The 14,213-nt window shown below is 41.4% G+C and overlaps 3 protein-coding genes across 4 annotated transcripts; 2 read left to right on the plus strand and 1 right to left on the minus strand.

The window, feature by feature from the left end:
- The first annotated feature begins 10 nt into the window (after nt 1-10).
- On the plus strand, nt 11-2,117 carry fam32a (family with sequence similarity 32 member A). Its single transcript, XM_046048925.1, has 4 exons — nt 11-167; nt 801-945; nt 1,596-1,649; nt 1,880-2,117. The coding sequence occupies exons 1-4, from the start codon at nt 94-96 to the stop codon at nt 1,946-1,948; spliced, it is 342 nt and encodes a 113-aa protein (XP_045904881.1). The 5' UTR covers nt 11-93; the 3' UTR covers nt 1,949-2,117.
- A 139-nt stretch (nt 2,118-2,256) lies between these two features.
- fh (fumarate hydratase) lies at nt 2,257-4,491 on the minus strand. The gene has a single exon (XM_046048922.1). The coding sequence runs from the start codon at nt 4,432-4,434 to the stop codon at nt 2,935-2,937; it is 1,500 nt and encodes a 499-aa protein (XP_045904878.1). The 5' UTR covers nt 4,435-4,491; the 3' UTR covers nt 2,257-2,934.
- Nucleotides 4,492-5,932: 1,441 nt separating this feature from the next.
- On the plus strand, nt 5,933-14,035 carry hdgfl2 (HDGF like 2). 2 transcript variants are annotated; one of them, XM_046048920.1, is made up of 17 exons: nt 5,933-6,187; nt 6,714-6,790; nt 7,417-7,558; nt 7,873-7,908; nt 8,177-8,356; nt 9,257-9,379; nt 9,458-9,526; nt 9,977-10,157; nt 10,310-10,394; nt 10,501-10,810; nt 10,947-11,080; nt 11,189-11,256; nt 11,434-11,504; nt 11,608-11,709; nt 12,277-12,433; nt 12,517-12,634; nt 12,885-14,035. In XM_046048920.1, the coding sequence occupies exons 1-17, from the start codon at nt 6,116-6,118 to the stop codon at nt 12,985-12,987; spliced, it is 2,028 nt and encodes a 675-aa protein (XP_045904876.1). In that variant the 5' UTR covers nt 5,933-6,115; the 3' UTR covers nt 12,988-14,035. The 2 variants fall into 2 exon arrangements, with proteins under 2 accessions (XP_045904876.1, XP_045904877.1); XM_046048921.1 differs by lacking the exon at nt 7,873-7,908 and having other exon boundaries at nt 5,936-6,187.
- Nucleotides 14,036-14,213: the final 178 nt, after the last annotated feature.

A 14,213-nucleotide genomic window follows, 5' to 3' on the forward strand; every position in this document is an offset into this window, starting at 1 on the left:
CTTCAGTCCGACAGGTGGCAGCACAGCGCCGCCGTGCCTGTGTCGGGTACCATAATAACAAACCAGAAGAAAACGGCAGAGAGCTTTTCGAAAATGTCTGAGTACGCTGTGGTCCAGAAGAGCGCCCTGAAATTAAAGGGTGTAGGAGACATTTCAGCTGGAAAAAAGTAAGTCTTGTGGCATCATTTGTTTGGTATTCGCGTTGGAATCGAGAAAAATACTGAACTGTACAGTCGCAAATGATAAACAAAGCCTGGTATTCAGGCGAGGCTATTGTTAGCCCGTTTGCTAACAAAAACACACTAACGTCAACGTCTGCTGAGATCATATGAATACGATAAAGTAATACTTGGGCAAAGTAATTGTGAAAATACCATTGTACAGTGAAAAAAAGCACAGTCCTCGGTGACACTGTACCAGATATGGCTAATAAACAGCAAGGCAGGGTGGTTAGCTACATTAAAGCAACTACAACTGCGTCGACACAATAACGTTACAGGACAACTTTGAAATATTAAAATACTGACAGTTTCAGCCACAGTAAATTACATAGTAAATCGTACAACAAAACGTTCGTAACACAGGTATTCAGTAGGACAAAGAATAGTTCCCCTGTCTTGGATAAAACACTCACATAAGGTCACAAGACAAATAATCACCAGTTATTGTGTTTATCCAATTATTAGTATTTAATTGCCTACATTTACTTACTTTCTATTTCCTTACCTGTAGATTGGAGTTGTTTGTCTGACAAGCCACTGTTCAACTAACTGGTGATTGCATATCTTCTATTTCTTCAGGAAGAAGAAGAAGGATAAAGAGAGTAAGCATCGCTTGGAGCAGGTTGTGACCAGTCAAGACAATGAGGAGGTGAAATCCACAAAAGCATATATTGATAAAAGGACACCGGCACAAGTTGCTTTTGACAAGATGCAAGAGAAGAGGGTATGTTATACTTCTCCAGCAGCACCATCTTCATCCATAATCCCATATTAGAAGGAGAGTCCATATTTTGACACAATGGCAGCAATGCACCAGCTGTCAGAAGCATACAGGGGGCTTGTTGTAACAACAAACAACACTAGCCTAGAATAGTATACAAAAACGCAATCAGAAAACCGAAAGACCTTTTTGGATAGGAAACTTTCCAGGCACACAGTATTGTCAAATGGATATATTGCACACTTAGCTTTACAACTAGTAATGCAGTAGTTGAACAGAGGTTGTAGATTATTTACCTTCCTGATTATATTAGAGAGAGAGAGAGAGATGAAAACTGTGTTTAAAACTAAGTACAGTGGAGTAATCCCAACCTGAAGTGGTTTTAAAATAAACTTAATTAGCTCACCGGTAAAGTTAATGATGTTTCATGGTCTGTTTATTCATCTTCACGTCAAATAATGACAAAGTTTATCAGCCCTTTTCTACTCGAAGGACAGAGTTCATTATTTGAAACAGTGAATGTTGCGACATACTTTGTGTGGCACAGCTGTCGTCACTGACACAGTGTCTTCTTGAGTTTGGGGTGTAGATGTTTTTGCTAGAGGTGTTTACAGTGTGTCTAAACTTACAGTGATCTCTCTTTTTTTCTAAAGCAAATGGAGAGGATTTTGAACAAAGCATCAAAGACACACAAGCTCAGAGTGGAAGTAAGTCATGCCAGACCTGGCATAGCAGCCTTCAGTCAAAGTTGTCAATTCAGACTTGTAAAACAGCACATTTATTCAATATTATTTATTATATTTGGTGACCAACGTATATCTAAATGGTAGTTTTAAAAAGAAATGCATTAATGTTTGTAGACTACACTGCAGTTTAAATGATTTCAGATTTATGAACAGAGAAATATCAGCAAAAATGTTTTTTTTTGTCTTTGCAGGATTTCAATCGCCACCTGGACAACCTGACAGAACATTATGATATTCCCAAGGTCAGCTGGACCAAATAGAAGAGGAGCAAATGTTTTTTGTTTATCGCTTGTACAAAAATCGTGCACATCATGTTTTTGGAATGTGTTAACTGCTAGTTTTATATATTTACAATTAAAATGTGTCCATTTGGCATTCAGTTGCTTTTGTTGTAATTCCTGTATATAATAAAGGATTTGCTTAAATGCATATCTTCTGTCTGTGGTGTTTTGTTTTCTTTACTTTCCATACACCCAGAGCATATCAACTGATATTGCATACATTACAAACAAGCGTGTATAAACAATGTAAAACTATGACTGTTAAAAAAAAAAATAAAGAAAGAAACCGGAATATACTTGCTTTTTAATTAATGCAAAGTTAACTGAACTCATGGCACATAATGTAAACCAGAACGTCCATGTTGAATCTTTTGGGATGGCACAGTGTGAACATGTGAACTGCCCTGAAGGTACCAATTAATAGTGGAAAACATGGGGTAGGCAACATTGGAGAACTATATAGAGACAGCTGGATTTTAAAAGTAACCAACAGAAAAACATCCCACTCCCTCCTTTCAGGCCTCCCTCCAAAGCCATTCCTTCATAACATGTTTTCATGCAGCGATGAGTGGACAGGCCGTTAGAGTTCGCTGTCTGGATGTAAAGAGAATTTCAGCAAATATAACAAATACTGCTTCTGAAATAAACTGCCTGCCCCAGCTTTAAATGTCAAAATCAACAAGTTGGAGTACAAATACATGCATTTTACTCTTACAGAGAAAAGTTGTGTTGATACTTGTGATGTTGGGCAGCAGTTGAAACTACTTTTAAATAAGACATCCTGGAGGTGTATATGTGGAGTAAGAAGCTGGACCAAACAACAGCAAATGATCCTTTTTATTAAGAGATGTTCAGGATTCAGATTGTTCATAAAGTTCCACTGCTCTGATTTAATTGGACATGCTCTTTCCTCCCAAAGAAAATGTAGTTATTTTGTTTTGAAGTGTCCCTCGTGTTGTCAGAGTTCACTTTGGCCCCAGCATCTCACTCGGCTTCACCCACTGGTCAAACTGCTCCTCGGTCAGGTAGCCCAGCTCCACGGCCACGGCCTTCAGCGTGGAGCCTTTCTTGTGAGCCGTCTTGGCGATGGTGGCCGCTTTGTCGTAGCCGATGTGCTCGTTGAGCGCGGTGACCAGCATGAGGGACTCGTTCATGAGCTTGTTGATCCTCTCCGTGTTGGCCTGGATGCCCACCACGCAGTTGTCGGTGAAGGAGACGGACGCGTCGCCGAGCAGCCGGGCCGAGTTCAGCACGTTCTTGACCATCATGGGTTTGAAGACGTTGAGCTCGAAGTGTCCGTTGCTGCCTCCGATGGTGACCGCGACGTGGTTTCCCATCACCTGGGCTGCCACCATGGTCATGGCCTCGCACTGGGTAGGGTTCACCTTGCCTGGCATGATGCTGCTTCCTGGCTCATTCTCTGGTAAGATGAGCTCTCCGAGGCCGGATCGGGGTCCCGACCCCAGGAAGCGTATGTCGTTGGCAATCTTCATCATACTGACAGCCACAGTGTTCAGCGCTCCGCTCAGCTCCACCAGGGCGTCGTGGGCTGCCAGGGCTTCAAACTTATTGGGGGCGGTCACAAACGGCAGGCCTGTGAGAGACGCAACAGTGGCGGCTACTTTCTCAGCAAAGCCAATGCGGGTGTTGAGTCCCGTACCTACTGCGGTGCCTCCCGCTGCCAGCTCGTACACCCTGGGCATGGCGGCCTTTACTCTCTCAATGCTGTACTTCACCTGCTGGACATAGGCGCTGAACTCCTGCCCAAGCGAGAGCGGCACAGCATCCTGAGTGTGCGTGCGTCCGATCTTTATGATGTCTTTGAACTCCTCAGACTTCGCAGCCAGGGCGTCGTGCAGCGTCTGCAGGCCGGGCAGCAGGACGTGGTGGACCTCTGTGGCTACGGCGATGTGCATAGCGGTGGGAAATGTGTCATTGGAGCTCTGACTCTTGTTGACGTGATCATTAGGGTGGACAGGGTCCTTGGAGCCTAGTTTTCCTCCTAGGATCTCAATAGCTCTGTTGCTGATCACCTCATTGACGTTCATGTTGCTCTGAGTCCCAGATCCAGTCTGCCACACCACCAGAGGGAAATGATCATCCAGTTTACCTGCTGAGACCTCGTCTGCAGCCTGGATGATTGCATCTGCTATCTTCGGGTTGAGGCCGTAGTCCTTGTTGACCTCAGCGGCCGCTCTCTTCAGGATACCAAAGGCCTTGATCACTTGGATTGGCATTCTCTCACTTGGTCCCCCTATCTTGAAGTTCATAGTGGATCTGACAGTCTGGGCACCGTAGTACTTGTCAGCTGGGACCTTGAGCTCACCAAACGTGTCCCGCTCGAGCCTGTACTCTGAGCTGGCCATCCTGGACGTGCAGATGAGGAGTTTGGAGTTGACGCTGAGACTTTGCAAAGTCAGGAGTTTGCAGTTAAACCGCTGGACGCTTCTCAGAGAGCGAAACATGGCTTCTCATTAGAGGTGAATCCGGTGGGAGGTCAACGCACAGCCTTCCACATTGTGATCCGTCATTGGGTGAATCGGAAACCGGCCGCGCGTTAGCCAATGGTGAGGCGAGAGGGGCGGGACTTCCGCTGTGATCGTCGGATTGAGTGGAAACGATCAGGCTGCCTCATCCGGATCAGTGAAGCTTTTCACAACGTTGCACGAGTTTATTTCCGGTATGAGAACGAAGGAGATTTTTCTTTGTAGTGTAAAAGTCAGTCATTTTACATAATTTTGCAATTTAGAAATCTATACATGTATTTCATCCAACATACCAACTTTTAAAGAAATACAGACATTTCTAACACATATAGATTTTGTGATACTGGCACAGAAACATTGATTGTTATCTGATGCTATGAAAAGTTGTTTTCTGTTTCCACATGTATGCACCTCTTCATATTTTATATAATTTTGTACAATCCAAATAAATGTGTTGGGGAAAAGGGACTATAAGCCAGTAACACCTGAAAGCATTTCTACAGTCATGCACAATGTTTATGTAATGTGTGTAACACTGGATACTCTACCTTTAACTGTACTTGGACCCACCTGGGGCACTATTCAGCAATGAAGTTGCAATTTATATTTATGATTATTGAGATTGATTTTTACTTGTACAGTAATTTGTTTCAGTCGTCTGTTATTTCAGAAAGAGATATTGTAAGATGTGTGAATTTTATGTACACAAAAATATCCTATATAAATCAATATACATATAGATATATTTATTAATGAATACTAATGCAATGTTACAGCTGCAAAATTAATAATTAAAAAATAATAGTTTGAGAATAGAAAATAAACAAAATTTGGGACTATATTTTAATTCTAATATGTAATGAGTATACACTGTACAATGATAATGCCACAGTAGTACACAGTGCATTAGTATAATTATGTATACTGTGGGACCACGTTACAGCAAGGATCTGTATTGAGTTTGCAAATTAGTCTCCAGAGTATTTACATGTTGGGACATGTAACTCTAAAAAAAAAAAAAAGGAACTTGGTATGATCTTCTTTACTTAGTTTGCAAAGCTATAGAGGTCCTGCTTATGACTTGATGAGAAATTACTGTAATGTTCCTAGCACAAACATAAAGAAAGACAAATATCTGTTTTCTTTGGGTCTTCTAGCGTCTAATGTGTGCTGGTTTAGGGATGTTATTGTAGGTTTTGAGCTATTGTTAAGCTCCTAGGCTGGTCACATTAAAAACATGTATAGCTGACTGTTGTTTGTACTTTTAAACAATATTTTATGGTGTCCTGAAATGTATAATTGGATTGGATTTACATATTTTGTGACTGTATAGATTGTTCAATTTTATATAGACATCTATTTCACTGCCATTTAATTACAAGAACAATATTCATTGTATCACTTTGTTTTTGGTATGAAGTGGAAAGCCCTTTATTCTGAAGACTAAGCACGATGTGTCGCCGGAAGTCGTTTGTGTGTTGCGGCCATCTTCACTCCGCCGTCTCTTCTCGCGGTAACGTTAGTGTACTGTTAGCTTGCTAGCTAACCCCATCGTTTCCAGGTTTCGTGTCGATCTGAAAAAAAAGAAAACGAAGAGAGACACAGAAAGGCTACGCAGCTGAATACTTTTTAAATCCAGGCTGCATTGAGGAGCGGGACAATGCCACACAACTTCCAGCCCGGAGACCTGGTCTTCGCTAAAATGAAGGGGTACCCCCACTGGCCAGCCAGGGTAAGCAAGTATCGTTAGCAGCAGCCGGAGGGGCGGAGGGGATGAGCTGCTCTGCACGGGACGCTGGAGATGGTTCTCTGTGTATCCTCGGCACTGGCTAACATGGATACCTACCACACACATATCCATAACTTAATTTAATGTTGGGTTGACAGGCTGCGTTTCAGGCCCACAGTCAGTGTACGAGCAGCATGATTTGCACGATATGCTGTTGGCCTAACGTTAACGTTAATCTGCACGGAGACGTAACGTTACAGCACTGAAGCTAACGTTTTTTTTGTTTGTTTTTTAATGACGTTTGAGATAACTCATTTAATATTTCTAGATAAGAAGCCCCATTTCTCAGTGCACACACTATTTATTGTTCAATATGCCAGTTAAAAACAAACCTCTAATGTACTATTTTCCCCCCCCTGAGATAAACAACATGAATACATGGTTCATTCATCTTTGAGTCCCAGAGAAACTTGTTTGAAATCTTTTATTTGCCACTTGGTTTTTACTTGAAAGTCTTGCTTGTTTACAGATTGAAGATGTGGCTGATGGGGCTGTGAAACCACCTCCTAATAAAATCCCTATTTTCTTCTTTGGGACACATGAAACGTGAGTACAGTACTGTTTTAGTTGACAGATAAAGTAGTAACTGGTATGCACAGACCTGTTTAAAGACCTGTTTTAATGACTACAAATGCATTATCCTTTTTTATCCATTGGAAAAGAATAAATGTAATTACCAATCTGGCTGAAATCTATTGTCTTTACTACAGTTGTTTTTTTTCTCCATGCCTGGTCGACTTGGCTGTACCTAATTTTATATTTAGGCCCTTGACTCATCTGTTTGTTTGAGTGATATCCTTTGAGAGCAATGGTGTGAGACAAAAACACAAATCATCACTACTTTTATCTCACACCCTTTCCCGTCTCCCTCCTAAAGTGTCATTCTTTTCTAAAGGTTACCTGTGAACCAGTGACTCATGTTAGTTTGACTCTGCAGTATGTTTTTGAGAGATGTGTTGATATGTCTGATATGGCATCAGACGCCATCTGTTTGACAAGATGGCATCTGCAGTATATTAATCTGTCACTAGATGGCACAGTCTGCTGTTCTAAAAGCCTGAAGTCACTGTAAAGTCTCATTTATGTCAGTGTAAACAACCTGTTTATTGGTAACATTGGACTGGTTTTATTTAATTATTTTAAATGTTAAATTTTTTTTTTCTTTCTTTCAGAGCATTCCTTGCACCAAAGGATCTTTTTGCCTATGAAAAGTACAGTGAACGCTATGGAAAGCCCAACAAAAGGAAGGGATTCAATGAAGGTTTATGGGAGATCCAGAACAATCCACATGCCTCCTACAGCGCCCCACCTGTAGTAAGTTTTCCTGATGTCTGAAATCCTGAATCCATAATTCAACATTACCTCATACTCTGAAGGATGCTGTAAATGTAGATTTAGAAATTAATTTAAGTAGTCAAACTCTCTCTTTTTTTTTTTTTTTTTCCTAATCATTCATGCTCGTTTGTTGCTCGTAATCCTAATTACTGTGATTTTTATGCCCATTGTTTTAGAACTCTAGGTCTCTACTAGCCGTAGTCATCTTTGAATCACTTATTAATTGTCTGGTTTGTTGAAAGGTGCAATACAAATTAACTTGCCTTGTCTTGTCTTTGATTAAAATGCTGCAGTTCAAACTAGGGCATCCTGGTGACCAGCAGTTTAAGGTGTGACGCTTCTACTGATGCTTAAACATCTACTGTTCAATTCTGACCAGGGAACTTTGCTGCACATCTGTCTCCATGTTTCATTTCACTGTCTAAGGCAAATTGTCAAGGAAAGACAAAATGTCATAAAATACTACAGTTAAAAATGCTACAGTTCCAACTGAGAAAGTGCATTTAAAGGTTTTTGACAGACTTTGTAGATTGCAGTGCATTTGACAAAAGTGAGGAATTTATATTAATTCTTCTTCTTATCACGGTTCATCTGCAGCCAGCCAGCTCATCTGACAGCGAGGGCAACAATGCCGGAGGAGGAAGTGATGAGGATGAGGATGAGGAGGAAGCCGCGGTTGCTCAGAAAGCAGACTCAGGAAGTGAGGTCGACTCAGATACTGGGAGTGAAGACCAAGGAAGGGGAGGAGGAGTGAAGCGAAAGCCACCACCTGCTAAGGTCATTTACGTTTCAGTTCACTGTCAGTGGAGTTAAATAACTGCTGAAACTAAACAGTCTATTTGGCTAATAAATCATTAAATTCAGGGATCGAGTTATAATCACATCACATATAATCCCACATCAGTCCACTACTTGCCCCAGATGTCTGCGATATTGCAACAAAGTTGAAGTTTCAATAGCGTAAAAATGCCATCAGAGACAATCGCTAAATGAGAGACGCAATTCTGCCCTTTATGGTAGGTATAATATTAAAGTGTAATTATTTTACGCACTGCTGGCTGCCGGCACACAGTAGCAAGCATATTATCATTTGTATCGCTGTACTAATTGGAGGATGCATCAAAAAGCCAATAATACAATTAAAAATATTGATAAATTGTTGATAAATGATTTATTGACCCTGACAGATGCATGATTTTACTGCTTCCATGGGAGCTCAGACCCTCCTTATGGGAGCTGAGCTCCCACTGGCTCCCACGTAACTCGAACCCTCATTAAGTTGTTAAATCACAATATAACTATGTTAATGAGATTAACAGAAAATTACATTCTTGGTCACAGTTATGGGAACAAAAGAGCTGCAGCACGATACACAACCAAGTGCCTTCAGCAGCGACAATGTTACCATAACAATTAGCAACGCTTGGATGTTTACTGAGAATTTGTCTACAACAAACGAGGTTGCCAAAAAAACCCACTAATTATTGTTAGCTTCCTTTTTTATATCAGGAGTTGTTATAGCAATGACAAAAACAATAATGAGCCATGATTAATGGAACTCCTCTGCATGGCTTGAGTGCAGGTTTGTCAGGTTAGATTGTTTAGCTGAAACAACTGACTGCGTGTGAAAAAAGAGCTGCAATTACACCGTTAAATTACATTGTGTTTTTATTTTAGCGGCCTCCCCCTCCAAAAAAGGCTCGAGGCTCGTCCAGTGACCGGGATAGAGCGGAGAGTGGATCTCCCTCTGAATCAGATCCTACACCTTCGGAGTCTGACTCCGGCAAGAACAGCGACCAGGTAATTATGCACGCACAACATGGTGTGACTGTTGGGTGATCTGAAACTAAACAGCCTATATTTGTTTTCTCCCAACAGGATTTTACTCCAGAGAAGAAATCTGGTGGACGAGGTGGGAAGAAAGCAGGAGGCAGAGGGAAGAAAAAGGTGAAACATCAGCCTCCTTGCACACTAATGGCACTTACCCATTGCTGGTACAAGCTCAATTCGCCTATACTCTACTCGCATTGGGGCCCCGTACTCCGTTTACCATTGCAGATATAGTACTTCCTCAGTGCAGCTGGTCGACGTAGCAATGTCGCACGAAACTGACAGATGACAGATTTGTTCAGGACACCCTTCTGCCGCGCACAATAAAGATGTAGTGAATAGTGAAGATTCTCTGACCAATCAGTTATCTGCAGTGTTTTCATGTCAACTTTTGGTATCGCCTCAGCTCACTTACCTAAAAACCTACCAGGTACCAGATTTGCCCAATAGAATAAAACAAAGGCGAGGTGAGCTGGTAACATCTGGTGGAAAGGGGACTTCAAAGTATTTTAGTATTTTTTTTTTTTGTCATGGTTTGTGACTTCTTCTGTCTTTCTAATGGTGTAGAAGGCTTCGTCTGACTCGGACTCTGAATCGGGTTCAGGGTCTGAGAAGAAAGTAGTGGACAGCGACTCAGAGGACGAGAAGCCTCGACCAGCTCTGTCTGGGTCTGAATCCCAGTCCGGCTCAAAGTCTGAGTCAGACTCAGACCCACCTCCCCGGAAGGGCCCACAGGCGCGCAAGAAAGGTGATGGCTCACTATTGTTTGTGGTTGGATTTTTCAAAATTCAGCTGTATCCAAAATTCTGGAGATTAATGGTGTTTGATGTTAAAAAAACAATTTCATCCTTCTTTTTGCTCATGTGAATGTGCTCAGTGCTTATTTCATCCCATCCACAGAAAAGCCAGCTCCAAAGCCCCGTGCACGGAAACCCAAACCCGCCCCGGCAAAGCGAGCACCTTCATCATCCTCCGACAGCGACAGGTCAGCCTGCCCCTAAGGATGTTTTTTTCCTTTCTTATTAAATGGTAATGTGAGTCCTGAGGTACATACCAGGTTGTTGTAAAAGGCAACGCTGTTTTTTTCACAGTGACAGTGAACCCGACTGCATTAGTGAATGGAAGAAACGAGATGAGGAACGCAGACGAGAGCTGGAGGAGCGCCGGAAAAAGGAGGAGGCAGAGGAGCTCCGCAGGCTACGTGAGAGAGAGAAGGAGGAAGAGGAGAAAAAGAAAAAAGACAAAGACAAAGACAAGGGTAAGGGGAAAAAAGGAAGCGACAGTGACAGCAGCAGTAGCTCAGACGAAGGTGTTGATGATCACCCACTAAAGAAGTCCAAGAAACCTCCTCCACCTCCAATCCCTGCGCCCTCGGACTCTGATTCTCCACCTCTGGCCGAGGTACAATCGCATACTAAAAAAAGAAGTTAAACAACCAAAATTAAAAATCACCTAAATTATGTGCTACATTTAATGCAATCGGACTACAGCTGACTCTAGGTGCTATTGCAATTTCCTGTGATTGTCCCATCAAAAGGTAAAGAAACCATCCAAGAAGCCTGATAACCAGAAGAAGGCACGAATAAAGAAAGAGAAGGAGCGAAAAGAAAGGAAGGAGAAAGAGCTAAAAGAGAAGAAAGCAAGACGGTCGGAAGAAAAGTCCAGAGCGAGGTGAGTGCACAATGGGGAACAGACTATGGTATGCACACCTCATTAGAAGAACCTCATTAAAGTTTTATGTGCACAGATCACAGAGTTCCCTCTCTCTCTCTCTCTCAGGTCTAAGCCTGAAAAACCCAAACGCAAACCGGAGAGGCCGCCTGAGAAGAAAGTGGAAAAGAAAAAGGGTCAGTTACACTTTAAAGCACTGTTCTAGCAGTCATTGCCTAGTGGAGACTTATTTGCACAGACTGAAACTGTGCAGCAGGTGGACAGATTTACACAAAGATCAGTTATGTTGTATGTTCTGTGAGCGGGAAAGTCAGTGCAGCAAATTGACTGTTACTTGGTGTGTCCATACGCAGAGCCATCACCAGAAGAAAAGCTACAGAAACTCCACACAGATATAAAGTTTGCACTCAAAGTGGACAACCCAGTAAGTGACGTCTTTGATTTTGGTAAAATACCATTTCCCTTCTTTCTGTGCTTTTATGCCAGCATGAAAACCGACTTGTTTTAATGTATTTATGTGTTCTCAGGACATAGAGCGGTGTCTACAAGCACTGGAAGAACTTGAGGCCGTGCCTGTCACCAGCCAGCTCCTCCATAAGAACGCTGAAGTTATTGCCACTCTGAAAAAGGTGCGGTGTCTTCTATATTGTCTGTCTTTATTTTATTTATTGACTGTCCTTTATTTTTTATGTTTGCAAACTCATCTTGCAAGAAACCCACATGCTTAAGATAATGTAAGAAGTATACATGACACTGTCCTTATTGAAACTGTTGCATACTTTTTGTTATAACGTAAACTGCATGAGTCAGACTTATAACAGTGTTCGTTTCTGAAAATTAAACTTGGAAAAAGTGGGATATCTGCATGCTACCGGTTGTGTTCCAGAGTATTTATCATTTTTGGATAATACTCTAATCCACTGCTCAATGCTGCTTCTCTTTGAGATGATACAAGGTTGTAGATGTTGTGGTAGAAATGCCAGTACACTATAGTTTGCCATGTGTACTGTATTTTAGTAATTCCATGTAAAAATGTGATTACTTCTCTAGTTTCATTGAGTAACTTTATTTTATTTATTCACTTAAATGTGCATTTACAAGATGTTAAATATGGTCAAGAGGTGTTGCAGGATTATCAGGCCTGGACTGTATTTTTCTCATTTTTTGTTGTTTGCTTTTTGTTATGGACAATATAGATTCGGCGGTATAAAGCCAGCACTGCAGTCATGGAAAAAGCTAGTGACGTCTATAACAAGTTAAAACTTCGCTTCGTGGGTAAGGGGGAGGTGGCAGCTAAACCTAAAACAGAGAACAAGGAACCAGATGATAATGAGAAAGAGACACAAGACACAGGTAAAAAAGCTACACCTTCCTCCATTACCCAATTTGTTTTTTGTATTTTTTTTCTTATATTAATCTAAATTTGTGTTTTCCAGACTCCATTCCAGTGAATGGAGATTCAGAACAGAAAACAGATGATATGGAGGTAGAAGAAAAACCAAAATCACCTGCCCATGAGGAAAATAATGACGATGCTGCTTCCAGTCCAAACAGGTGAACATCCCATGTGACGCAGTATACAGTATCTTTGCTCTGACTGAGCATATGAAAGCATTTCATGGCTCATGGACACAAAAAAAGAGACAGGAATCTCTCTTTAGGTTTTAGCTGAGCCAGTGCACATCTTCAATTAGCACTTGTGAAAGTGAGACCTAATCATGCTAACCATGACAGAGCTTATGAGCATCGTCCCTCTTTACAAGTAACTGTTATTGGTTGTGACTGATAGTGTACTTCTCTTCAGACGGAGCCCAGAGAGCCCTGCTGAACAACAGACTCATACATATGAAGAAGCAGAAGACAACTCCATCTCTGCAGAGGTGGAACCACCTACTGTAGAAAGTTGAAAGACCCTTAACCACCACTGAAGTGGACCAAGTGCTAAAGATGTGGCCTCTTTGTTTGACGTCATACAGTGGTCCTGGCCCAACAACACGCCCAGCATTTCCTATAGTATCTGTTACGTCAATGTTGATGTTTTGGACATTTTGTACTATAATGATATCAAACCAGAAGGCCCCGTTGCTGAAACCGTTTGGTCCATTATTTATCACAGCAAAAAGGAAAGCTTATTAGTGTGATAGTTTGTGGCGCTGCACGACTCCCCTTTTTGTTTCTGAAATATACTTTTCCTTTTATACGACACTCAGCCCGTCCTGGATCCTCACCCTGTACCCCTGCTCCTGGCTAATTTGTTCTTTCTATCACATGAACTCTTACTTTGGTCTTTCATACAGTATGTATATTGAATGATTGCATTTTTAGCACTTCTAACCGGAATTTAGGCTGGGGTAGTATGAGATGAAACTTGATTCTTGTGCGGAAATCGGGTAGAAATGCAGCCATGCCGTTAATTTTCTGCTTGAAATATGTTGTGCAGCCCTTGCATCATTTTTTTTTTTTTTTATATATATATATATAAAGCCTACGAAACATCACAAAGGCCTCTTGTCTGTGTGTATGGCATTGTGAGAGTGGTAAAGTACTATTTGTGAGTGTTATCTATTTTTTAATTATCTGGTCTTGATCCAGTTAATCCAGTCTGAAATGTAAAGCCATTAATTGAGTCAACTGTTTTCCAACTGAGGTCCACCTACTTTTTATAGCCTTGTTTGCAAATATTTGCATCTACAGTTTTGTCTAAAATAATAATTGCTGTGGAGTTGAACACCTTGCACTCGTCTCCCCATAGTGTCTGCTTTCAGTAACTCGCATAATAAATGGAATAACTGTACAGATTGAAAACTGCCCTTAAAAGCTATTAAGATCTCATGTAGCTGCAGCCTGTTTTGCCATTTTCCTGTCACATGCATACAACAGGTGTTTTTAGTGCTATGTAAATTGGTAAAGCATTTCTATCACTAAGTTGAGACTTGAATAAAAATCTCAGCATGGTTTTGTTTCTCTCGTTTCTTGGTGTGTAAAACATGAAAACTTTTAACTTAGTAAACTTAAACTGCTTTGCTTGTGTAAAAAAGTGTTTAGCAGCAACTGCACCACCATACAATTGGTTATTTGTAGGTAGGTCCTGGTACCAAATTGATGGTCAACCCTCTTGTATGCGAAATAGCAT

This window comes from Micropterus dolomieu, linkage group LG05 (genome assembly GCF_021292245.1).
Source record: "Micropterus dolomieu isolate WLL.071019.BEF.003 ecotype Adirondacks linkage group LG05, ASM2129224v1, whole genome shotgun sequence".
In the NCBI taxonomy this organism is placed as follows: domain Eukaryota; kingdom Metazoa; phylum Chordata; class Actinopteri; order Centrarchiformes; family Centrarchidae; genus Micropterus; species Micropterus dolomieu.

What these genes read in the sequence shown, in the direction of transcription:
- hdgfl2 (XM_046048920.1), top strand. Translation starts at nt 6,116, where the DNA reads ATGCCACACAACTTCCAGCCCGGAGACCTGGTCTTCGCTAAAATGAAG. An exon ending in GAAAGCCACCACCTGCTAAG is followed by an intron (nt 8,357 to 9,256) that starts GTCATTTACGTT and finishes TTTTTATTTTAG; the next exon opens with CGGCCTCCCCCTCCAAAAAA. An exon ending in GAAGAAAAGTCCAGAGCGAG is followed by an intron (nt 11,081 to 11,188) that starts GTGAGTGCACAA and finishes TCTCTCTCTCAG; the next exon opens with GTCTAAGCCTGAAAAACCCA.
- fh (XM_046048922.1), bottom strand. Translation starts at nt 4,434, where the DNA reads ATGTTTCGCTCTCTGAGAAGCGTCCAGCGGTTTAACTGCAAACTCCTG.
- fam32a (XM_046048925.1), top strand. Translation starts at nt 94, where the DNA reads ATGTCTGAGTACGCTGTGGTCCAGAAGAGCGCCCTGAAATTAAAGGGT. An exon ending in ACAAGATGCAAGAGAAGAGG is followed by an intron (nt 946 to 1,595) that starts GTATGTTATACT and finishes TTTTTTCTAAAG; the next exon opens with CAAATGGAGAGGATTTTGAA. An exon ending in CACACAAGCTCAGAGTGGAA is followed by an intron (nt 1,650 to 1,879) that starts GTAAGTCATGCC and finishes TTGTCTTTGCAG; the next exon opens with GATTTCAATCGCCACCTGGA.